The 25,646-nt window shown below is 46.4% G+C and overlaps 3 protein-coding genes across 4 annotated transcripts in view; 2 read left to right on the top strand and 1 right to left on the bottom strand.

Moving 5' to 3' along the window:
* cfap299 (cilia and flagella associated protein 299) overlaps positions 1 to 208 on the top strand; it is a 63,806-nt gene extending 63,598 nt beyond the window's left edge. For both annotated transcript variants that reach the window (XM_029511456.1, XM_029511455.1), the window contains one exon: positions 65 to 208. In XM_029511456.1, the coding sequence (XP_029367316.1) occupies positions 65 to 157 (93 nt within the window). In that variant the 3' untranslated portion in view covers positions 158 to 208. The remainder of the gene's footprint in view (positions 1 to 64) is intronic.
* Positions 209 to 3,345: 3,137 nt separating this feature from the next.
* bmp3 (bone morphogenetic protein 3) lies at positions 3,346 to 8,942 on the top strand. Its single transcript, XM_029510582.1, has 3 exons — positions 3,346 to 3,957; positions 4,691 to 5,616; positions 6,624 to 8,942. Exons 1-3 carry the CDS (start codon positions 3,654 to 3,656, stop codon positions 6,813 to 6,815), a joined length of 1,422 nt encoding a protein of 473 aa, XP_029366442.1. The 5' UTR covers positions 3,346 to 3,653; the 3' UTR covers positions 6,816 to 8,942.
* A 1,590-nt stretch (positions 8,943 to 10,532) lies between these two features.
* On the bottom strand, positions 10,533 to 24,209 carry prkg2 (protein kinase cGMP-dependent 2). The gene is given in 18 exon segments (XM_029510580.1): positions 10,533 to 11,055; positions 11,526 to 11,592; positions 11,876 to 11,938; positions 12,069 to 12,191; positions 12,268 to 12,431; positions 12,885 to 13,026; positions 13,062 to 13,190; positions 13,913 to 14,049; positions 14,740 to 14,887; positions 14,989 to 15,087; positions 15,167 to 15,235; positions 15,316 to 15,410; positions 16,124 to 16,201; positions 17,755 to 17,818; positions 18,372 to 18,477; positions 19,401 to 19,514; positions 19,950 to 20,116; positions 23,710 to 24,209. Coding segments are annotated over 18 exon segments (2,361 nt in total). The 3' UTR covers positions 10,533 to 10,959.
* Between the last annotated feature and the right edge of the window lie 1,437 nt (positions 24,210 to 25,646).

Genomic DNA, 25,646 nt, shown 5'->3' on the forward strand with positions numbered 1-25,646 from the left:
TGCTGTCCAAACAAACACACCCTGCTAACCGCTCTGCCTGCTCTGCCTCTGTGTTGGCTTCCAGGCCGGACCTGGTGAGGACTCCAAGAGGACATTCCTGCAGTCGGACCTCTACGTCCATGTCGTCATCTACGACCAAAACGTCAGGACGGTCTGAGCTTCAGAGGCTGCAGCCGACACGTCGGTACATATGGGACGTATTGGAGAGCACGGGAAGTCTCTAATTTCACCGACTTGTTGTAGTTGCACCGTCATTTACAAACTGTTGCCCTCATATCATGCATGCCATCTGGGTGGAGGTGCTGCAGTAAAAAAAAGAGGCTTTAAACTGAGGATTCCCAGAGGACGAGGTGGGTGGACTATAGTGTGACAACATACGAAGAAGAGATTTTATATCACGCTGCAAACAAATCAGATTTTAGAGGATTCCCACTTTTTTTTCCATTCCTGTACTTTTACTGAAGCCCAACATCCAGCCTGGCTCAGTTTGTTTGACATTCCCTGAGCGCCGGTCTTTAGTTAGGGGCAGGAACCTGCTCGGGGACCCCGGGCTCCTTCCATGGTTTGGCCTGGCATGTTTTGGGCTGTTTGTCTAAACAAATTAAAGGCGCAAGAGCTTTGAAAGATGATGGGGGTTGCTTTTATGTCCTCCCCCAGGCTGCGGTAGCTCCAGTTGGACTGGAAGAATGGGTAATGGGCTTAAAGCATTCCGCATGTTCCCAGATGCAAGGCACACGTTATGAGACATCAAAGTGCTCTATCATTTACATATTAGTCATTCGCTCTGACATTTTTTAATGGGAGACAACTCTACGGCTTCTTTAGAAATGATTCAGGAAGTACAGAAGACTGTTTTGCTCTTGCATTTAAATTTTAAGTTCTTGTTATTGAAGCACACGGTGGGAATCTGCCACATGCACCATCATCTGTCTGGAAACGAAAAAATCACAGGGCCTCAGTTATTTGTTCATCAGTGAACTTTTCCGCAGACAAAAAGGGCTTCAGCTTCCATTTTTATACATCCGTGACCTTTTGACACGCAGTGCCACTTCATTTAAAACCCTGGAATTTACAGATACACAGGAACAGAACACAACAGCTGTTAGTTGGAAAATAAGTCTTCAAAAGAACAGTTTGACTTTGTTTTGGGAAATATGCTGATTTAGTTTGAGTTAGAATCTGTACTGGGTCACCTTAAAACTAAAGTAAGTCTCGTACGTTGGTACGTTGTTTGGAGGCCCAGTGATTCGGTGCATGGAGGCGCCGCCAGTCTGTCCGGTAAATCTGGAGATAGAGCCAGCAGCCTGTTAACTCCGCTGCTTCCTTAAGAGGAAACAGTTCACCTCAACAAAGATAACAACATCCACCTGTCAGCAGCTCACTAATTACCAGCTTTACAAAAAAAACCCAACAACAACAACAACAGCAGGCCTCATTGGCCACGAAGCTGCAGGATTTTTTCTTTTTTTTTAATCGACAAGCTTCCAATATTTTAGCAAAAAACAAATTCAAACTTCCTCAAAGGTCGAATTCTTCTTCTTAAATTCCTTGAAAATTCTCTGAAGTCTCAGCAGCTTGGTTTCAGCCTCTCAGTCAGCCACTTTTCAGCGGCTGCATCTGTTTGTCTGTTTGGACCCCGTCGGCCTCATTGAAACAATATGTGTAGTGACACAGGGATCCGGGTTCTGGTTCTGGAAAACAATGAGTTGAAGGAATGGGGGTCTGGTTTCAGGTTTTTCTTTGTTAGTCACTTTCTATTTTTTGGTTGTAATTCTTTTTTCTTATTTTCTTTTAAAAACATGTGCGTTGTGAGGTTTGTTGAAATCAAATAGGACACGAGTGACTGAAAACATGAAGCCTTCTTAATCCATTTTCCCCTTTTTCTGTTGTCGTGCAAATGTGTTTCCGTCGCTGTACGTCTTCAAATGTCTGTTTTTACCTGCTTATGCTAAAAGTGCTCTGGAAGAGGAAAAAAAAACAGTTTCTCTTTGCTTTTGTTTCAACCAAACAAACTGGGCCGACAGGGATTAGAGGGATTTTCACGTTTGACAGCAGGATTGTGTTGGGAATGTCATCTCCTCCTTGACCGCTTTGTGGAAGCTCAGATTTTTAACCTGCAGGCAGATCGTCCTCCTTCCTAACTCGCTATCTGTTCCTGATCTGCAGCTGTTCTTCAGGTTTTCAGGTGATCAGAAGTCAGAGCCGGTCAGTCAGAACAGAAGTTCATATCTCCCTCTTCGCTTCTTTTACTGGCCTTTTAAGCTGTTGGGGTTTTAACTCAAGCGTGGTTTTATTAGTTTGAGGCCCGACTCTCCGCTAATATACACAACATGAGGCAAAGAGGTGAATTCAGACGCTTTGGAGTCTCCAAGTCAGCAGTAACATCTGAGGTTTGAATGAGTTGAGTTTGGTGTCGGAAACCATGCGACACAGAGACACGGAGACATTTACAGAGAAAGAATGGAAATGTTGAACTTTGAGTATGATGACGATCAGCTAAGTCCGATTCTGACAAAAAACCGTGTTTTAACCTGACAGCAGAAAGACACTTTTGTGTTCAGACAGACACACAAAACTCTCAGTTCCAACCAAAATGATCAGATTTCAAACCTGCAGCCTGACCGAAGCTTGTCCTCCATTTCATGTCTCTTCTCTGAGAAATAAAGCTCATTGATTGATTGATTTGCTGGGATGCCCCTCCCCCAGCTGACATCACGTAAAGGCTTCTGCTCTGAAAGACATGGCATGCTAATATTATTGTCATCAGATGTCCAAGTTTGGGGTTGGGGGGGGGGGGGGTGCCCCAATCATTTCCCCCCGGCGCCCCTGAAAGAGCAGCCCGGGCGGAGGGTGGGGTGTTTAAACCCCGCCTGGATGGGGCTGTTTTGGGTTGGGGGGGGAGCAGTACAGCATCCGGATCGGACCGTGATGGTACAGGATGTGTGTGCTTAACTCATTGAACTAAACTAAATAGAGCAGAGAGCCTTTAATGCCGACAATAAGCCGCCTCATTCAGCGGCGCGGACATGCAGCTCCGAGGGGCAGCTCAGGCTCTTCACACGTGGAAACCACTTCAGTAAATCGGTGGAATGTCCTTTAATAAAAATATTTTTAAAAATCCGTCTCAAACCAACTGAGCAAACAGCCTCCTCCAGCTCCTGATAACAGCAGATAATTTGTCCCCAGGCTGAATGTGCGTAAAAGTATCCTGAACAGGAAACTCTGTGTGTGTGTGTGTGTGTGTGTTTGAGGGAGTGAGAGAGAGAGAGAGAGAGAGAGAGAGAGAGAGAGAGAGAGAGAGAGAGGAATACCCAGCTGGTCCCACAAGCCCTATAATACCAAGCACAACATGCTTTACCTTCAATGAAAGCTGAGACGGCTGGTCCCGACAGCAGCTCCGAGTTCTGCTTCAGCCTTCAGTTCAGTTCGGCTGCGGGACCGTGTGTGTGTGTGTGCGTGTGTGTGCGCGTGTGTGTCTGTGTGTGTGTTTAAAATAAGTGCAGCTCCTCCACAGCAGAGGCTCCCTCAGCCTGAGGTGATGGACTCTTCCTCAGGTGATGGTCCGTCTGTTCCACCTTTGGAAACGCGCTAGTTTTCCACGGCTGTTATTCGTGTGTGTGTGTGTGTGTGTGAGTGTGTGAGTGCGTGTGTGTATGTGTGTGTGTCGCCTTGGCTCCAGCATGGCTCTCCTCTCCCGGTTTGTGGTCGTGCTGCTGTACGGATGGAGTTATCTGTGTGTTGGATACGGCGCGATGCTGAAGACGGACAGAAGCGCCGAGAGGCGGAAGGAGGATTTTACGGAGTCGGTGGATAAACAGCAGAGCGAGAAGGAAGAGCGGGATCTGCTTTTACAGGATACAATGACGGAACACATGCAGATGCTTTATGCCAAATACAACCGGGCCGGATTTCCCTTCAAGGACGGGAACACGGTCCGCAGCTTCAAGGCGCACTGGGGTGAGTCCGGACCTTTACGCATCATGTTGTGTTAGTCCAGAAAAGGAACAGATGCATGAGTGATTGTGTGAGAGGTCGAGCTGTGAGTCTGATCTGGGATCAGCTCTTTTTTGTGTCTTCCTCAGCTGGAATTCAACATCACGAGTCTTTAATGGAGCTTGTGCGCAAAATGGGCACATTCACGATTTCAAAGAGAAACCAGCTTCGATCGAAATAATAATGATGATAAATGAATTAAATAAAATGAAACAGTAAGCAAATCGACATCGTGTAAAAGTGGGATCCACCTGTTGATGTGATCAACCTGCCCCTAAACTCACAATAGTTTGTTTTCACGCTTTAAGATTTACTGTCAGACGGTCCAGACAGCTGCAGCTCACTGAGAGTCCAGCTGCTTTAGAAGCGTTTTCTGCAGGACCAGTGATCAGAACTGGACCGTCAGGAGCTCTGATGGACTCAGACAGGATCAGAGCAGACCTGCTCCGTCTTTGGGGCCCAGTGAGTTGGACTATACCGCCTCCTGTCGCCCGCTGGCTGCACAGCGTCCAAATGAGTCCAGGCAGCTGGCTCAGCTTCTGGTTTTATTTGGTTTCAGATACAATGAACACAAAGGGACTTTCTGATGGCGTTGCTTAAAGCGTTGGAATATTATTTAAAACAAACCCAGACAGTGTGGCTCGTCCTTTTGGAACCTCAGCTGAGTGTGTTCTCACCGTCTTCCTTCTGTGTGCAGGTACGATAAACAAGAAGCCGCTGCAGGTGTTCAACCTGACCTCCCTCACCAAGTCAGAAGACGTCCTGTCAGCCACCCTCCATTATTACATTGGAGACCTTCAGAACGGCACCCAGGCCTGCTCCGGGTCCAGGAGCTGCGGCCCCCGGGGCCCCCGGCGGCACAGCCACATCCACATGGTCATCTGGAGCTTCGCCTCCGTGGATAACAAGATGAGGACTCTGGGACACTTCCGGATCAACGTGTCCACCCTCTACAGGGACTTCATATCCTGGCAGTGGAAGGACATCACCCGAGTGGTCAACCAGGCCAAACACCACGACGAGCTGCTCATCGGCATCGACGTGGCCTCTCAGGGGCCCCGACCCTGGAAGAAGCTGCTGTCGGACCGCTCGCCCTACATCTTGGTCTACGCCAACGACTCCGCCATCTCAGAGCCGGAGAGCGTGGTGGCCACCCTCCGGAGACACCGCCCAGTGGGAGGCCAGGGCCAGGTCCAGCACAGCCTCCACAGACCGGGACTGCCGGAGCGAAACGACACCGACGGGGAGCGGCCGCGGCCCAGACGTGCGCGCTCGGTGAACGTCCTGCTCCCGCTGCAGAACAACGAGCTCCCGGGGCCCGAGTATCCCTACGAGACGACCGGCTGGGACGAGACCAGTCCGTACGAGCCCTTCGACACCAAGCAGGCCCGCAGGCCGAGGAAAAAGACTCGCAAGAACCAGCGGCACAAGATGCCCCTGCTGCAGTTCGACGAGCAGACGATCAAGAAGGCGCGGAAGAAGCAGTGGAACGAGCCGAGGAACTGCGCACGGCGGTACCTGAAGGTGGACTTCGCCGACATCGGCTGGAGCGAATGGATTATATCCCCAAAGTCGTTTGACGCCTACTACTGCTCCGGGTCCTGCCAGTTCCCCATGCCCAAGGTGAGACTGCATGCTGTTTATTCCTGCAGGTGCTCCACGTTCAGCGGGCCGATTTCCTGGATCCGATCTGCTTCTGCCAAAAAAACAAAAAAGACAAATTGCAGGCCAGCAGTTGTTGACCCAAAGTGTTTTTGTTCTTGCAGTATGGTCCACATTGTGAAAATAAACCGACCCCTGTCAGGGCATCTACTGCTGCTGTTACTGCTCTGTTATGATCATTTACATCAGCTGCCCCCCCCCCCCCCGGGCTGACATCATCACCGATCTGCTTCAGTGCTTTTAGCTCCTGCTGTAAATTGGAGGAATCCAGATCAATAAGTCTTTGAAGATATGCATCATAGAAAAAACATTTTACTGGGCGACTTCAGTAAAACGTCAGTAAATCCTGCTCTTGTTGAGGCTTTCTCTTCAGATAGAGGAAGTATAACCTGACCCCCCCCAAAAGAGACTCGATGTTAGCCATCAGCTCCTCTTGTAGCTCGCGGCCTCCCGCTGACTAGATAACATCACAGGTATTTTAAACATGGCCATCCACTTCATTCATTACCAAGCAGTCGCCGGCCTTTGTAGTTGGACGTAATTAGTCCCAGAAGTTAGGCCCAAGGCCTGAGACGACCCCCCCCCACCCCGGCCCCACCTCTCCTGAAGGCCTGTGATCCTGTGATGTCACGTCTGCTTTGTCAGGTCAGAAGTTAGAAGGCGTTCTGTCGCTGCGAAACCTGCAGCTGACGATTATTAACGTTACAGTTGTTCGCGCTCTTCAACGCTCTTTTACTGGCAGATTTTTTTTTTTTTTTTTTGTCCTGGTCTGACTCCCTCTAAATTAAAAAAATGAACGCATGGTGTGTTGATGACTCTAAATTAGAGACTGAGACCATAAACAGGAGAACGTTTACTGAGGAGGAGGAGGGGCATTTTCCCATAGACTTCAATACAACCCTACTTCCGAGCCCCAGTGGTCATTAGACAGGCTGCACGTTAAAGATTCTTTGTCTGTTTGCTTTCAGGCTCTGAAGCCGTCGAACCACGCCACCATCCAGAGCATCGTCCGGGCGGTGGGGGTCGTCCCGGGCATCCCCGAGCCGTGCTGCGTCCCCGAGAAGATGTCCTCCCTCAGCATCCTTTTCTTCGACGAGGACAAGAACGTGGTGCTGAAAGTCTACCCCAACATGACGGTGGACTCCTGCGCCTGCAGATAGCTCCTCTTCTCCTGCTTCTGTCACCGAAAGAACGAAAAACAGTCCACGCACGAAGCCAAAACGACATTCTCTCCTCGTGTTTTTCTTCAGTCTACACACTTCCATCGACGCGCAACCATTGAACACAACTTCCCCTTTTTTTGCACTGGAGGAGAGTGCTGCCTGTTGTTCCAGGTGAAGAGGAAACTGGTCCGCTGAAGGGAAGGAGCTTTTCCTCGGGGAAGATAACTGGAATCAAAACATCCATCGATCAGTCACAAACGCACCGTTAAGGCACACGCAAACACACAAAAGAGACACACAAACTGAAGGAAAACTCACTTTTCAGGAAAGAAGAGCTGAGTTTGAGGTGATACTTCAGAGAGAGCAGGGGGGGTCATTGTCATCTTTCTCTTCTTCGCAGCTTGACATTGTCTGGTCGTTAACACAAAGCCACCTCCGCTCGCACTTGCATGGTTTTTGTTACTCTGTGTTTGTATGTATGTCTGTACTATCACTGTGTTATTCACTATATGAGAACTTATTGTATAATTGTTGGCTTGGCTGCTATAGAGAGATATATTTAGATTCCAAAGCCAGAATTGTGACGTAGACGGTAGAAAGACTTTCATATCTGTGTTCGGATCATCGGTCCCGTGTTTATTATTAAATCCGGAAGAGTAAGCTACTTTTCATTCATCGGCAGTCAACACGGGGAGCTTCAGCAGGAGACACTTGGCATCGGCATAAAGGGATAAAAATATCAAAAGGAGAAACTACGACGGCCGTCACCATGTTTTTATTCCAGGAGGAAAAACCAGCAGGACCTTAAAAGCCTCGTGATCCTCGTCGGGGATTTTGGAACTCTTTCTGGACCCGATAAGTCAGAAAGAACTGGAGGCCTCCAGGATGGAGGGGCCCAGATTTCTCCTTAAAGTTCAGGACATGTGGTTATTATGGGATGTGTACAACTATTCGTCATATTTACAACGTAAAAAAAAAGAAAAGTAAACATCAGTAAAATCCCAGAAAGCTGGAAATGAGTTTTTAAACGTGCTGGTCTGGAGTCAGTTTAGCCTTAAATATCACAATTTTCTTCATTGCTGACAGACCAGAATAATAAGAATTCATTTCTGCTACTAAAAAGTGAAGAAAACACGACGACATTTTCTACGACAAAGACTTTTCTCTAAAATTCCCCTTTTTGAAAGACAAAATGAAAAAGGTGTAAAATATTGACTGATGGGGGAACTGATGGGGCGGGTTGGTCAGTGAACGCATCAGCTCAGGCTGCGCTTCGTCGTCTCTTTCCTTTTTTCTTCTCAGACTTGTACATTGTTTTCGTGTATAGCTCCCCGTATGTCGATGACACTCTGCTGTCCCTCTGAGGCAGAAGTGCCTTCTGATCTGATTCACGGCCGCTCTCAGCTCGGTCTGCCGTGAAGCTAAGGTCAAAACAAGCAGCTGATGTTTTTTTTAATGGTACAAAACAATCTACAGAACAAAGTACATTCTCTCTTTCGGGATGAGCGTCGGTGGAACTTATCCTACAGTGTATTTCTAATAATTCACTATTTTGATATTTCAGAGACATTTATTTTGTGTCAATAGCTACAGGCAGATTCTTTAACTTTATATATTTTGTACTGACACTTGTTTTTCCAATACAGATTTTAGTGGCCTCCTCTGGTCGTGGCAGCCATGACGCCTGCTGACCAGCTGTTGTTGTTGTTGTTGTTGCTTAAGCTTTTGCTGCATTTGAGACTCGACCCAAGTCTGGACGTTACTGAGCGTCTGTAGTTGCAGTGCAGGTATCACAGACAGACACGTATATACAGGACAGTATATCAGCAGTTACTCTACTTCACTGTTCAGTCTTATCTTGTAAATGTTACGCTGTAGGTTCAAAAAAAGGAAATGCTTGTACAATAAGCTTCATAAAATATATTTGTATATGGAAATGCATCTATTTATTTTCTGGATGTTGCGTATCTTGTGGAGGTGTGTTCTGGGACATGTTGATGGTCTTTACATCTGTGATGGACGTTTGCCACGACTGATGTGAAGGTGGTGAACTGTTAAACTTCCCCCCACCGAGCTCACTTACAAAGCATTCAAAGACATGAATAAAAATATGCAAGACTCAGATCGATCCAGGATTTTTGTGGTTTCTGGAAGGAAAGTGGCAGAAAAACAACAGACTTGGTACTTTGGTGCAGTTCTGTGTTTAATAGAAGATCCATGTGTTTGGACTTTAGTAGCAAAACTCAGATTCATACTTTAAAGTACACAACTGATGACGGACAGCTTTCACTTCCTGCTCCAAAAAGTCCATATTTACATTTTATATCAACGTACAGTTTGGCCTCAAATCTGTGTGACTCACCTTTTCTAAACGTTAACATAAAGTTGTGCTCAGATGTTTTCTACCTTCCAGATCTACAGAGCTAAGAGTTCATTTACATTTCTGTTTTTTATGATTCCAAATGAAGCAGCGTGGCGTTCTGGAGGCAATCTGAGGATGCCAAAGGGAACGATGTCATTTTTAGCGTCAAGACAAAGACAGTCGGATTCCTGAAGTTTTTTTGAAACTCAGACAGCAGTTTATGATCCTGACCAAAGACGGTCCTCTAAAATGATGATTTTTGAAGCCTGAAGTGAAAAGTTAACATTAAAAGTTAGAAACAAACTACATCTCTGTCCCATTGAGCAGCTTTCTGATCTTTGTGGGAAATAATTTCATATCAAGCCGGAAAAAGATCTGCTTCACCTTTGACATCTCAGCGTCACCAGCATTAAATTTCCCCCTCAAAGTTAGCAGAGAAGTGGGCTGGAAAGGTGAACTGGATCAGTTTAATAAGTCCAAAACAAACTGTTGTGTATTTCCATAAACAATTAACCTTTTTCTTTTCAAAAACTGAAACAGCTTCCAGAAATCAGGACAGGAGTATTTACTGACGGGTTAAACCAAATCATCAAAAGTCTTGAGATTGTGTTAACGCAGACCTTATGCCAGTCATCTAAACAAAATCCTTAAAAAAATAAAATAAAATAAAATAAACACCCAGAAGACTCGGACGAGGAAACAGGAAGTGCTAAAACAAAGTATAATGACACACAAAGTTTAAAATATATCCTGGAATCATTATCATAAGGCCACAACTCGTCCAGGAACTCCAGGTGTTACAAAAGCTTCACGGTTTACGTAAAGGGACACGCTGCTTGGATTGTATAAATTGTGTACTTTTGGTGATTGTGCTTCTCAGAATATCGTATATATTCACGGACACACGGCACGCGCTCGACTTCCTGTAAACCTCAAGTGTTTAAAAATGGAAAACACTTTTTCCTGCTGCTCCTCTTCCCATCAGCAGATCCTCAGACCCAGCAGAGCTCAGGTCAGACTGTGGGCCGACTGCAGTGCTGTGGTGTTGTGGTTCACTCAGACAGCCTGTATGTTGTTAGATCAGGAAAACAGGGAATGTGGGACTAAAGAAGAAAAGCAGCCAGCAGGGAATCAAACCGGCATCTCAAAGTGATGAGGTATATACTTAATCCACTGGGCCACGTCAGCAAGAAGGACTGCTGCTTCATGAACCGCAAACTGAAACTTTCATTCTACATAATGACCACCAGGGGGATGGGTCAGGAGGCGGGGCTACTGTGTCATTGACAGGCTCTACCACCCAATCAGGAGAAAGTCCAGGTCAAAAAAAAAAAAAAAATCAAGATGGATGACCCAGTGGAGCGGCTCACACACTGAAGACCTGGAACCTGGTCTGCTCCTCAGGTCCCTCAGAACTGATGAAGCCTTCAGAAGTCCACAAGAAGTCCAGCAGATCCGGATTCTCCTTCCTTAGACCGAGCTGCTGTCGTTCTTCTCTCACACTCTCCACCAAACAGAACGAGAAGACGGAGAAAGGGATTGTGGGAGTTGTTGTCTTCACCTCCTTCGCCGTCAGGCCGTCAGTGTGGAGGTTTTTATAAATCTGGGCAGGAGATTAAAACACAGAGCAAAGTCCAGTTCACTTCACTTCATCAGGCCCAGGAGTCCAAACCTGGAACCAGGACCTGCTCAGAGGTGGGGGGAGGTCACCTCGCTGAAGTTTCATGATGAGGGTGAGACATTGGAGGAAAAATGAAGAAGAAGAAGCAGCTGAGCGTCTTAGAAGTCCACGTCCCAGCCGGACAGCTCGTCAGGAGGACTGTCCTCGTCGGGGGGGTAGCTGTCAAAGTGGCTGTGGTCTGTCGGCCCGAGGAGCTGGAGGGGAGGAGACAAGGAGACTGATATCTAAAAACAAATAAACCACCGACGCCTCACTCAGATCTGGATCCAAACACTGATCCAGGACTTCGGGCCTGAAGGGAAATGTTCTCTGAAATCCTCCACAAAATATTTCTGTTGTTATTTAATTTGACTGACTGAAAAAGAATTCCTTTCAGCCCTGAAAGAATAAAAAAACTTAATGTGGTAAAATATCAGTCAAAAAATCTGCTTAGAACCAAAAACAGAACTCGTCCTGTTTCTTCCTGTTAGTGTTGGTGAACTCTTCGTCTTCAGATGTTTTATTTTACATTTTAAGCACATTTTTGTCCTTTCAGTCTCCAAAGGACAAAAACTAAACTAAACTAAACTAAATTTTTCACATTAGACATTTTTTAACGGTTTCAGCAGATTTATTTTGCATCAGAACTCCAAGTTTTCCCGACTGCAGATATCTCTTCACTTACTTCCCTTTTCAGAGGAGACGGCAGCGTCCTCGCCTTCAGTCCCTCCCAGTTGAAACCGTTAAACCACCTTCAGACAAACGACAATGAAAAATAAGACAAATCAAACCAATCAGCTTTTCATCCCGAGTTTTAGGGACTCTTCAGTTTCTGAACATGTTTTTCTGAGCTCAGTGTCATCACCCTCTTTAATCGCTCTGCTCTGCAGCTGTGAACCAACCAAGACGGAGTCCAGTCCAGTAATGACATTAATCTGCAGACGAAGTCTCGCCGGCTGCAGCAGCGCAGTCATTATCTAATTGTCGAGGTCATAAACCGCCGGCTCACGTTCATAATGTTCAGTTCCCGCTCACCTGTGCTTCTTGATGTCCGTTATTCCATTCTTCAGGTTTCCCAGCCGCTCGGAGGGATTTCGCCTGTAAAGTGGGAAATGATCAAATTACCGTTCTGGCCCGAAGACACTTGGGGGGTTTCTCTTCCTGTAATCAGACTTTCAGGTTTCAGCCTGGTGATGTGGAGTGTAAGTGTCGGGTTGTCGGTCTGTACCTGCAGAGTTTGCGTATCAGGTCTTCGGGTCTCTTGGTGATCTTCTTGGGGAAGTCCATCTTCTCAATGCCTTTCAAGATCAACGTGTACGTCATCATCTGGTCGCTCCCTGAGAACGGAGGACTGACGGACGGAGACAATAACACCAGCCGCTGTAAATCAGAGAGGAGGAGGAGGAGGAGGAGGATGATGCACTAACCTGCCGGTGAGGAGCTCAAACACCAGGATGCCCAGAGACCAGAAGTCCACGCTGAAGTTGTGGCCTTTGTTGAGGATGATCTCCGGGGCCACGTACTCCGGGGTCCCACAGAAGGTCCAGGTCTTCTGGCCACACCTGATCTTCTTGGCGAATCCAAAGTCGACCTAGAGAAACCATAAAAACTTGATCAGCTTTACCTCCACAGTTAGTCTCAGTCGCTAATGTCGACATTTACCGGCATTTTAAATCTTATTCATCATACTGAGATGAACTTCATCAGAATCAGACAAATAAAACTGCCGACATCACATTAAGTACAATGATATCATTAGATTATGATATCACATTAAAGTTCAGTCATCGTGTCTACTGAACATTTTTCCTTTTTCTCACATCATTAAATCAGCTTTGCAAAAACATTCACCGCATTGCATTGTGGGAATGGATACTTATCATTCAGGGCTCAGTTTATTTCACGGTACAGCCAAAAATCTGCTCCAAAAAGTGCTGATCCTTCAGCGTCAGTCAGACACATAAAGGCGGCATGAGAAGTTTTATTTTACATTCTTCAATCAAGGAATGATTTGAGAGAAAAACTTCCTGTTTTATTTTCTAACCAGTTTGATGTATCCGTCAGTGTCCAGCATCAGGTTCTCAGGCTTCAGGTCTCTGTAGAGGACGCCTTTACGATGGAGGTAGTCAAAAGCCTCCGTGACGCAACCGACACAGAATTTGGCCGTCGGCTCGTCAAAACTCCCCCTGAAGACGAAAAGAACCCTCCCGTTACACCCGACGCCATTAACGGGGAGAACACGACAGGAAGGGTGTCTTACCTGTCTCTGAGGAGACTCCAGATCTCTCCGCCCAGACAGGCCTCCAGCAGCATGTACACGTACTTACTGTCCTTGAACGTGCGATACAGTCTGCAGAGAGAAGCAAACGGACGATCAACAGATTTTTTATTTTTCCTGTTTAATTATCACAAATTTGTTGCCGGGTAGGTTTGGCCCTTTTCTGCTCAGTTTTATGAGGAAGAGGAGTATCAGAGAGCAGTCGGGGCGGATGAACACTGTCCTGCACTGGAATGTAATATTCTATATTTGAAGCCTTTAGTGCACAAACTGCAGCTTCATTTCGTATCTTCTGTTTCTAATTGATTCTTGTGATGTCAGCAGATTATTAATAACCACAGAGGGGCATGTGCAGGACCAATATCTGCCCCACTGAGGGGGTCGTAACTGGTTAACGTCCATGTGTCTTGAAAACAGATCAGAAATATGAAGCGCTGATAGTTAAAACATATGAAAAGGAGCTACAACGCGTCACATGTTGAAGAACGGCTTTAATATCTGAGTCTGTTCTGCTGCAGTCGCTGAAATTGGATCATCGGTAATCCGACGAATCTCCAAAAGGCCAAAAGAATCTCCTGCTGCAATATATCAGAACAAATGAGTGGATTTTCTCTGCCGCCGTTCCAGCCGCTGAGGAGACCCGATCCACTCGAGCCCTCCGCCTTGATCTCATCAAAAACCAACAAGCGGCGCTCAAATTTCTCAGATTGACAGAGATGTGTGTGTGTTTGTGTGTCTGTGTGTGTGTGTGTGTGTGTGTGTGTGTGTGTGCGTCGCTGAGCAGGAAGACGGACTTGACGACGAACGGCGAGCGGGCCTCGGCGAGGATCCTCCTCTCAGAGTGGATGTGCTCCTCCTGCCGGTTGTCCACCACGTGCTTCTTCTTGATGACCTTCAAGGCGAAGGTGACGTCCTTCCCTTTCACCTTCACCTGCAGGGGACAACGAGACAACAAGACAATAAGAGGGGACAACAAGGTGGGACAACAAGACATCAAGAGGGGACAACGAGACAACAAGAGGGGACAACAGGGTGGGACAACAAGACAACAAGACAACAAGAGGGGACAACGAGACAACAAGAGGGGACAACAGGGTGGGACAACAAGACAACAAGAGGGGACAACAAGACAACAAGCGGGGAAAACAAGGTGGAACAACAAGACAACAAGAGGGGACAACGACACAACAAGAGGAAACAACAAGAGGAGACAACGAGACAACAAGAGGAGACAACAAGACAAAAAGACAACAACAGGAGACAACGAGACAACAAGATGGGACAACGAGACAACAAGAGTAGATAACGAGAGACAACGAGACAACAAGAGTAGATAACGAGAGACAACGAGACAACAAGAGGAGACAACGAGACAACAAGAGGAGACAACGAGACAACAAGAGAAGACAATGAGACAACAAGACAACAAGAGGAGACAACGAGACAACAAGAGAAGACAACGAGACAACAAGTGGGGACAACAAGACAACAAGATGGGACAACAACAGGAGACCTCAGAAGACGACAATGTCCCAAGAAAAGACAGAAAAGTCAACAATGGACAGATTTTTAAAAAAGAACCAGAGGAGACGTTCTGTTAGTTTGTGTTAGGTAGTCTAACCAGCTCCACTCGTCCAAAGCCGCCCACGCCGAGCGTAGAGACGACCTCCAGATGGTCGAAGGGTCTGGACGGCGGGAAGGAGGACACCATGTCCTTCAGCTGGAGGACGTCGGGGGACAATGGCTGACTCTGGTGACGAGACACCGACCTCCTGAGTGGAGACAGACGGAGGGAATCGAACCGATGAGGAGGACAAGACGTCGAACAGGACAAAACCGGCCGTGTTTCCGTGGTTACAGGAAGCGTCACCTGGCGTGTCTCTTCTTGTCGTCTCGGTCGAGCGTCGCCACGTAGCCTTGGAGGTATTTCTGCAGCTCGTTGAAGGTTCCGACCGTCTGATCGAACGTCCTGAAAGACGACAAACATCATCATGAGCCGTACAGCTGCCGGCGTGACGGCGGCCCCGCTGAGACGTCCGGATACTCACTCCCTGTCGATGACCAGGCACTCCACCCCGTTCTCTTCGGCGACGATGTTCGCCGACCTGACGTCGTCGCTGAAAACAGAGAGGCACAAAAGGTGACGACAAATCTCCACGAGGCAGCCGCGGGGTCAAAGGCGTCTCTTCGCTGTTACCTGATGAGCGCCTTCTCTCCAAAGTAGTCGCCCTTCTGCAGCGTGTTGATGGTCTGCGGCAGCTTGTGGGCCTCGGTCGTCTGCGTCACCTTCACCTGGGCAGCAACACACGGTTAGCCGGACGCCGCCTACACGTGCTTCCAATCAGCTGACGATGGCGGGAAATGAGGGATGGAGCGTCATCAACAACACCACTGCAGCAGCCTTGTTGTGGAGCCTGTGTGTAATTTGCGACCCCCCCCCCACCGCCGCCGCTGCTGCTGCCAACCCCCGCCTGGTCCAGATCAGACGGCCTGTTCGAGCCGTTGTGAAGCCACAATGACATCACAGCCAGAACAGTTTGACCTCCCTGACCTTCACTTCCCCTGGTTTTTCTGGCGGCAGACACTCTCAGGAGGTTGGGGGGTGGTTGGGGGGGGTACAATGGGGAGCCATTTCCTGTATTAGCCCCCTTCCTCCCAAACAACATGTGTCCCTCTCTGGTTTGGGCGGCTTAGTGCTGAGAGGCTTCTGTCTCACATCGGCTCATAATGACATTTTCAAAGTCCCCAGTGGACGCTAAGCCCCCCCGTGTCAGGTTACTCACTTATCACACTGTGCTGGGCGGTTTGATGTTCAGCAGCTTCAGTTTCCTTTATTTTTCCTTCAGTGGGGACATTTTACATTTTTATTATTATTATTATTATTATTATTATCTTAATGTGAATTCCAGCTCGTTCTTCATGACCGACTGCTGGATGACGTCTGAACTGATAAATCATTTTGGTGTTCATGTTTTGGTTTCGGATCACAGATGAAGAGATGTTACCTTCCCCTGAGCGATGATGTAGAAGGTGCTGCCCTCCTCTCCCTCCCGGATGACGTACTCCCCCTTGTCGTAGTATTCCTAATGGGGGGGCAGAGAGGGTGAGAAAACAGTCAGAGCTGAAGCGTTACATCGATTTAAGCATTGACCCGGCCAGACTGATTCCTGGCAGCAGGTCGCCTGCGAGGACGGCAGCTGGAGCTCAGCCGTCGATGGCGTTCTCTGATTCAGAGCCTTTCAACCCCCCCTGGGGAACACCGGCGGGCGGGGGGGACTGATGGGGTTAATGTTTTTAATATCATGCAGAGAAAAAATGATCACACATTAAGAGACACTAAAAATCTTCCCGTTAAAATGAACCACTGAATGGATGAACGTTAAATGTGTCAATAGCACCACCGATGGATGGAGCTCTAAGTAAAGGTCAAAGTGTCGCCCGTCGACCTGTGATCAGGCTCTTCAGCACCTCCTCCGTGTTTATCTGCGGTCTCATTTGAAATTCTAAAATGAATTTGAAATGTGTCAGACGGCGTGCTGCTGTAACCCCTCGGCTTCTTCTTCCAGAGTAAAATTACAAGTTAACCTTAATCCGCGTCCTTCTGTAAAAAAAAAACACATTCCGGCTCCTCTTCTTGGAGCGAGGACTGTGGATTTTATCTCCCGTCTCTTCGAACAGACCAAAAACCAACATTTGTCATATTAACAAACCAAAACCTTCCTCTGTTCTCAGCTACAAAACATGATTACAGCTGCGGATAGCATCAACTGTCCCGAACAACCATTAATGCCACCAGTCAGGTTTCCCCTCCGTCACAGTGCCACTCTGGAATATTCTTTCTTGGCCCGACAGCCTGAAAATGACAGTAAATTCAGGCCGTCGGCTCCGTTTGTTGGATAATTAGAAGATTCTGAATGAAGTTTGGTAGCCAATAACAGCTGTTTTACTGCATGGGACCTTTAAATTTTTTAATTATAAACAAAACACACTGAATTCCATTTCCCTGCTGTTTGACAAGAAGCTCCAACACTATCTGGCTGGTCCTCCACGAACATCTGCAGCAGTATTAGGTTACAGCGCCTCCTCAGTAAGCTCCATCAGATGGGACTGAATAAGGATTGTGAATCAGTGGGATGAGCAGTGATTGCAGGAAACGAACGTCCTCGATGTTTTTTCGTTGTGAAAGGCGCTGAGAAAAGCTGTTTTTCTGTCTCCTGCTCCCTTTTTCTCCTTCTTTTTTACCCACTCGGTGCGTTTGCGGACCAAAAGGCCGTCACTCGCACATCTTTTAGAAATCACTCGTTTGAATAAACACCTTCTGGGGCCTTGGTCAAATAATTATGGTAACAATATACAGCAGCCGGCGACGACAGGAATAACACGGGCTCTGTTCATCAACACGTTAATTTGCGAGGTTGTGCCGACTGGAGGTAGAAAGAATATGCTGACACGCAGTAATGGTATAGGGCCAAATGGTAATGATATTTTGACAGCAGCTATCTGCAACATTGGGGCTCCCATGAGCTGCCAGGTGGGGGGTGGAGGGGGGGCGGTTGAGCAACACTGAGGAAACACAATGAAAAAGCCAAATTGTCCCCGCCAGGAGAATTACACATAGTTTGACAGAATAACTTACCACCTCCAGGCAGTCCACTATTTTGCTTAGCTTGTCCTCTGGTAGATTAGCCAGGAGAGAAACGCTGACAGGAGAGAAAAAACACACATGATGAACGTTAATTTCCACGTCTACAAATATACACGAGATGCCGAGGACATTTCAGGCAGAACTTGATTGTCCGGGTCAAAGAAAATCAGGTAATGCGGCAGTGATTGACCAAATTGTTCATTTGTTTTGAATTATATAATCAAATCATGGATCTGTCTTTTTTTTGTGATAGTTCACATACTAACAATGATTTCACTCAGTTTGGACCCACAGCGGAGGACTCAGCAGGCTCCCGCTTCTTTTTTAATTTGTTGTTTTTGTTCTTAATCCCCGACACCATGCAGACCGTTGGCTCATGAAGTTCCAAATATCTTGCATGTGTTTGTGTCTAGGTCGCTGCAGAATGTGCCGATATGAGGGTCCATCAGGCGACCTGAAGCTTTGGCCTCTCCACTTTTTGGATGAACTGGAGGTCACATGGTGAAACTTCTTGCCTGGAGGTCACATGTTTTGACTGAATGTTTGTTCCTGATTGGTTACCTCGCTCAGCATCCTGACAGTGACACCATGTAATCTCATCGGCTAACCTCCGGAGGAAGTTGCGGTACTGGTCGTGCCGCGTCTCGGCCGTCCTCCTCATGATGTTCTGAAAGGCCTCCCGGTCCAAAGCCCACGTCCGCACTTTGTTCACCGCTGAAAAAGCAACGTCACGTCCGTCAGATTAGTGGTAAACATGCTAAACTTTCTGAGGAACAGTTGGTGACAACAAAGATCTTTCGTGGTTCATCACCACAAAGGCAGAATGGCGACGAGACCGCGTGACACCGTGAGAGTTTGAGTCGGACCAGTAGTTCCACGTTATCCACTTCATCTGTTTAAAATCCTCCCAGAGAGACTTGTCAAACTGTCACAGTGTTTCCAGTTCACCCCTAATATCAAGGTCAGCTCAGCACCCCCCCCCCCCCACCCCCGGAGACGCACCAGTCCACTACTTGGTTAAATATACAAACCCGGACAAAGAGCGCTCACATCGTACGTGGAATGCACCTTCAGAAAAAGCCAAGAAGGCCACTGCGAACGCCTTTTCTGGCCTGATCTGATCTGAGAATCCTCGGAGTCAGATTACAGTCTGATCCTTAATGGCCCCGGACCGGATGGGAAACGCTGCACGCTGGACCAAAAGGTCAGTAACACACAAAATGTGACCACTTGAGCATCTATCAGGATCATCTGCATGGTCGCTGGAGTCGGGTAAATTGAATGAAATGTAGTTTAAGCTCCGCCAAACTGAATTAACCCAGATTTACATCACCGTGACTAATTATTTTCCTTCTTCTCAAAGTAAACAATGTCATTTTTTTTTCCTCTAGTTAATTATTGCTGCTGCAGGTTTTACTCAGAATTTTCTTATCTCTGCCCATCTGTCAGGAGAATGAAAAATGTCCATTTGACTTTCTCTCTTTTCACCAATGCTGCTCTTGTTATCGACAACATGTGGCTTTGATTGGAAGCATCATGGTTCCATCTCAGAACACACCCAGTGCTCTCACGTTAAATTGATAATCTAGAGACTTCGATTGGCACGCTACAGTTTTTCCTCCCACTTTATCCTTTACCTCGCACCGAAGCTGTCCGTGTGCAGTTGTACAGAATGGCCAGTTCCCCAAACGTAGTCCACACCGTTATCGACGTCAGCAGTTTGCTGTGTTGAAACACGTCCAGCTTCCCGTCTGTGAATACAAAACAGGGACAATCAATAGTTTCCTTTAAAGGCAAATTTAGGACAACGGGACAACAGGCCGTTTATTCTTTTCTTCAACTTCAGTCAGTCTGTGTTGATGATTTCACGACGTCAGCAGCAGGTAGATAGAAACAGCCTGTGGCACGGTGGATCAGCGGTTGGTTAACTTTCCTCTCAGTGAGGGTTTGAACTCCGACCACCTTGTCTACGTCAGCTGGGATCGTTGAATGAGTCAAACCAAATACCTTCACCGTTATTTAATCGTCTTATTTTATTTCCTTTTTTTTCCTTTTACTTGTTGGTTCCCGTTGACCGTTGGAGTTAAAATAAAGGTTGATAATGACGTAACTAACGTAAATAACGCAATGTGATGTTTAACCACAGTGTGTGTGAGCTGCTGCTTTTCCAGCCGGACCGGACCTACCTGCCAGGACGAACAGATGGTTCCCCGGCTCTCCCTGCTGGATGACGAACTCTCCCTGCTGGTACGTGCGCTCGTACATGCACTCCACCATGTCTCTGATCTGCTGCAGCTCCAGCCTCTTCAGGTACTGGTTCCTGTTCAGGGCGTCCGTCAGCAGCTTCTTCACGCTGTCGGAAACAGACGGGGGAACAAGTGAGAGGCCTGTTTGAGGCTCTTTGGTCGACCGTTAGATGAAGTAGGTGAAGTTATTCGACTTCACAGAAGGACAAAATTTCACAAAATGTTTGGAGATGGAGAATTAAAAATCTTTCCATCTTTCCTGACTTAATTTACCAACAATTATCTGACAGCAAACTAGATATTCTTTCCTTCCTTCTGTCCTTCTGAGACAAATCTCAGAATATAATTATCCAGCTCCGGTGTTTCAAACCTAAACAGGCAGATAAACATCTTGTCCTGGAATTTATACTTTCATGGACTGATTATGAAACGTGTTATTTTGTGTATTATGTGTGGTGCAGTCTGTCAATCACACTGTAGCCACGCCCCTGTTGTGAGTATGTTTGTGCCACGTGTTGTCAGATTGATGAGTGATGCGTGGGAGTGAGCCTTCAGGGCCACCGTAGAATTTGCCTATCACTTTATAGCACTGATTCATGTTTACTGGACTCAGCATGTTTGTCCTAAAATAAACGACTATAATTTACAGTTAAACGCCCCTCCTACAGCGGCGTTGTGGTGCGTTTCCTGCGTCACCGCCACGCCAACATCCACATTACTCACCCTGCGTTAAACATCGTCTGTCCTGTGAAATGATGCCTGTTTGCGGCCTTCGCTCTCCTCCCAACAATGAATCACCTTTTTTCTTTTTTGTTGTTTTTTAAAGAAAGAATCATACCGAGCTGTGCGTTTTAACTGCTGTAAGAAGAAGACATCACAGTGGTGGGTGGGTCTGACATTACTCTGGTATTTCTTCAAAAGCCCAGTCTGACTGGCTCATCTCTGTCAGTCCGGGTTATGTAATCCATCCTGCGCTTATTAGTGACACGTTTAAAACATGAGGATTAGATTGCTGATGATTTTAATGACCATCAGAATAATTTGGTTTTTATGCAGGAAAATAGAACAAGTCCCCCGGCTCTCATTAAATAATGCTTTGTGTTGTTTCTTTGTCTGACTTGGCTCAGCTGTCACATAAAAAGGTCGAGCATTTAAGACCTTCGAGCTGAACTGAATCCTAACGAATCTTTGAAGAAATGGAAAAACACCGCCTCTTCCTTTCTTTTTCTTTTTTTTTTTTTGCTGCCAGGTTGTGTTGCTTTGACAAATTGGCTCAGTACTTGTTGTGTTTGCTCTCAATGACGCTGCAAAAGAACAAAAGTGGCTGAACGCCACATCGGAGGAGAGAAAGTCGAAGAGATGTGGGCAGCATGTGTCGACCGGAGTGATTCAGGCTAAAGTGATGTGCTGTTTTCTTTAGTTTTTTGGTTGTTACTGATCCCAGACAGACTTTTGTCTCTATTTCCTAATTCTCTTTTGCGACAGTAGAATCTGACCTACAGCCGCTTGGACCCAAATGAGGCTGCAGGTGTTAGAATAAAGGTTGTCGTAGTGAGAAACGTCATTAAAACAAATCTTTTCATCACCCCTGAACAGAGAGGTTAGCAGTTAAGACTCCATAAAATTTTCCCATGAATAAGTTTCGATCTTCTCATCTTTATCACAGCAGCATCTGTACTTGGGGTAAGACAAAATATTAATACGGAAGTTTATCGTTCTCTGTGCGATACGAGAATCGACACACCGGACATCGATATTATAATCAATAAAAATAACAGTCCCTCCAAGAAATCTCAATATTTAACTCAAATTAAAGCAAATTCAATTCCCACGAATGCCCTGAAAAGAAAAGTTAAACACAAAAACAGAAAGTGAAGGGAATTAAGGCGTGCAGCACCGAAGAACCTGTGTCATTTCTGACATTAGTGAGAAATAACGAATTGGTGCACCGACACCACCGACTGGTCTGGAGTCCCGTCACCTTTATCTTTCTATCGTTTCTTCATATTTCTGAGGGTGTAAAATGAAACGCTCTTTTGTTTCTACTTGCCCACAGTGTTCACATTTTCCAGCATTGTGTTTATTTATTGTGAAAAGTGAGCTGTGAACTCCAGCGTGCCAAAATCAGAGTTGTGATATCGGACTCACATCTCTTCTGTTCCTTCTCGCACATCTAATTTTCCTTCAAATTCTATGGAACCACTGTCACAAAAAATCACATAAAAACTTTGCAAAGTGTGATACACACAAAAAAATCAAATAACACAGTCATCTGTGATAGAGTGGCAGCAAGAGAGACAAAATATACCAAAGTGTGAGCGAGTGTCTAAAAAGATTGGATGTGACTGAAGTGGGAGACGAGTCGAAGGCACTCTGCAGGGTTTGGAAGTGCCAAATACGTGGACAGATTTAATGCGACATGCTGGCACAGAAAAACACAAGAAACTTCCTCACACATCAAAAAAAAAAGACAAAATAAAAGGTAGCCTTTCACTCAGCTTGTCACACATCAATCAGTGTTGTGGATCATTTAGTTTCTATTCATTTTGGTCTTAGTTATTCAAAGTTTAAAGAGAAAAGAAAAAGTGTTATTGTGACCGTTATTTCTCTGACAACGCTGGTTGTCGTGCTCTAAAAGTTTCAGCGTTAAAATGTGTCAGTGTTTGTTTAAACATTGTGTATATATATTGTGTATAGCTACAGCATTTGTGATGCATCATTGCAGTATATTATTTAATTGCCGCGTTTTGATATTATCATTATTGTGCGCTGTGGAACGCACACATCATACCCCTTTGTTTTCTTTTTTATTTCTTCATCTTCAGTGATGTGACACACTAAAAAATCCCTATAAATACAAAACAACCTGAGAAAGGTGGATCAGTGCGGCTTCTCCTCCGGCCTCCGGCCACCAGGGGGCGATAACACACTTAATGTTTATCATGTTCATGACTTGTAGGCTTCTTCAGTCGGTACTTGTCCTGATCTTATCTGTAATGCCTTTTTTTTCTAAAGATGTCCATGATGCAGCACTTTGAGATCATCTTACTTCCTTAATTTGATCTACAGTACTTCCTGTAGGGGCGGGGCTTACAGTGACATAAAGCATAAAGCATAAATCAATGAAAATGGAGTAATAATGTGATTTTATTTGATGGAGCTCCTCTTTTAACGGGAAATTATCAAAGAGAATCACTTTGCAGCTGTTGTTTGGTTGTTTAAATGCAGCATTTTTCGGATCACAACTACAAGAGATTTTTTTTTTAACCCCCTTTTTTCCCCAACCCAACATGGCTCCCTTTTCTGGTGTCGGTCTTTGTTGGGCTCCTGTTCCCCCCCAAGGCGCTGGATTGGACTGAGAGGTTTGACCACACAGAAAACTCTTATGATTTTTCAGTGTAGAAATGAGGCATCCTGATCATTTGGCTGACGGATCACTCAAAGAACCATTTATTTGGGCTCACAGGTGACAAACAGGAAAAGACCAACAACAATTTTTTCAACCATACTGTGAACTTCCCTTTTTCTGAGCTAAGAACTACAGATGGACCCTTTTTATGTTGTGTAACGTCAAAAACCTCCCGGTCAGCTGAACTGAGCCGGACTGAGGGACCCCGAGGGTCTCATCGTCCTTTAACCACTTTCCATCTACTTACTCATTATTCGAGTTGCACTTTGGGAAAAAGTTAAGACGTCTCACCTGGCATCCTTGGGTACCAGGGCGTTCTCGAAGGAGAACTTGGGCAGGCCTCCAGAGTCGTAGGTCCTGGATGTGGGTTCGGCTGACACCCCGGCCTTGGCTCCCTTCCGCCTGTTGACGGTTTCCTTAACGTGAACGCTGAGGATGGGGCTGCTCCTCCCGCTGACTCTGATGGAAGGCGGCCTCGACAGCGGGTTGGCCGAAGCGGCGCCTTGGTTCCTCATCACGTCCTGCAGCTTGCTGAGCTGGATGCACTTGTTCTGCATCTCCTCGCCCAGCTCGGCCAGAGCTCGTGCCTGTCTGGCCAGCTGCTCCTGGAGACTCCTGATCTGCTGCTCTTTGGCGCAGAGCTCCTCGTCCTTCCTCTTGGCCCCCCGCTCCAGCTCCTCCACTCGGGCCCTCAGGGAGTCCAGCCCAATGCCGTGATCCTTGTGGGCTCGGCCGTTGGAGGAGGCGTCCGCGCGTTTGTAGCGCTTAGATTTCATTGATCCGTTCCCCATTTTATCACCTGAGGGCAGAAGGAGATTGGACGTCAACGTTTGGCGATAAGGGATCAAAGCAGGAAGCAGGAAGCCGGGAGTGAGGTTTCAAAGGAAAATGCTGACGAAGAGAGAGAGAGAGAGAGGGAGCAAACATAATCAGTATATAATGGTCAGTGACTTTGTCTTCATTTATTATTCAGAAGGCAGGAAGTATTACATTACATCAACAGTCACTCCCAGTCTGCTCTGAGGGCAGCAGGGACGAAGACGCTGATCAAGGAAGCTCTTATTTTTGTCCAAATACAAGAAAAATGAACCAACTTTAAACCAACAACAGAGTCGTGTTTCCATCCACAGCGTAAGAATGAGGATGGGAATAAAATGTCAGAGAACAATCCTGTTGTTGTTGTTGTTGTCGCCCACTCACTCACACACACGCACACACACACAAACACACACTGGACTTCATTCATCACATTCCAGCCTGAAGTCAGTCGGATCACTGCTCCGACACTTATCTGAATGCCAGGATCATTTACAGACCTGTTTTTTGGGGAGTTTACTGCAGTTCCTCTTTGAGTTTCTCTGCTGTTGATGCCTCCAGCTGCAGATGGTCTGACGCAGGATCCAGCTGAGGACGGTTCACATCACAGCAGCATCAAGAAACACTCAGTGCACTTCTGTCCCCCTCAGATTTCACTCTGCACCTGCAGCTCACGACGCCTCCCGGTTCCTCCCACGGTGGGAGGGAGGGAGTTCTGGACCAAAATCCCGGATCTCACCTGGTTCGGTCCTCGGAGGATGAGAGAGCTGATCCGGATCATCAGTTAGCAGAAAGACTCCTTCTGCAACACTGCTCACATCCTCATCCTCTCTCTCTCTCTCTCGTGCGCACCCCCCCCCACCCCTCTGTTGTGCGCGCTCTCTCTCGCTCGCTGTGACCGCGCCTGATTGACAGGTCAGGTGTCCGTACTGACGTCACATCAGATGCCTTTAAATTCACCTCAATAATCAAACTGACATATTCAACATTTCAGTCTCTGATCCGGATCAACTTTTCATGTTTTCAATCCATTCATCTGTTTATTTATTTATTATTATTTTTTAATCCTGATGGGAAATAAGACAACCGACAAAGTGTGCTTTCAAATTTATGAATCAATTGAAATGCACTTATAAAAATCATAATGGAAAATGTTGAATTTTATTAACAGGACGTGAGAAGCTAAATGGCACCTTTAAAAAACACGAAGGTGCCTCTGTTTTTTTATGTGTCACCTCTTCCCACATTTACAGCAATAAATGTATTAAATAGTTAAATATAAATATTAAATGTTAAAGCTAAAGGCTAAATCAAAATCTAATTGTTCAAGATTAAATATAATCTAAATATTTAGCTGATATACAAATTGAAATTTCCGATCACCGGAAGTACCAAAATAAAAGTTCGAGAAG

This window comes from Echeneis naucrates, chromosome 9, assembly GCF_900963305.1.
Source record: "Echeneis naucrates chromosome 9, fEcheNa1.1, whole genome shotgun sequence".
Taxonomy (NCBI): Eukaryota; Metazoa; Chordata; class Actinopteri; order Carangiformes; family Echeneidae; genus Echeneis; species Echeneis naucrates.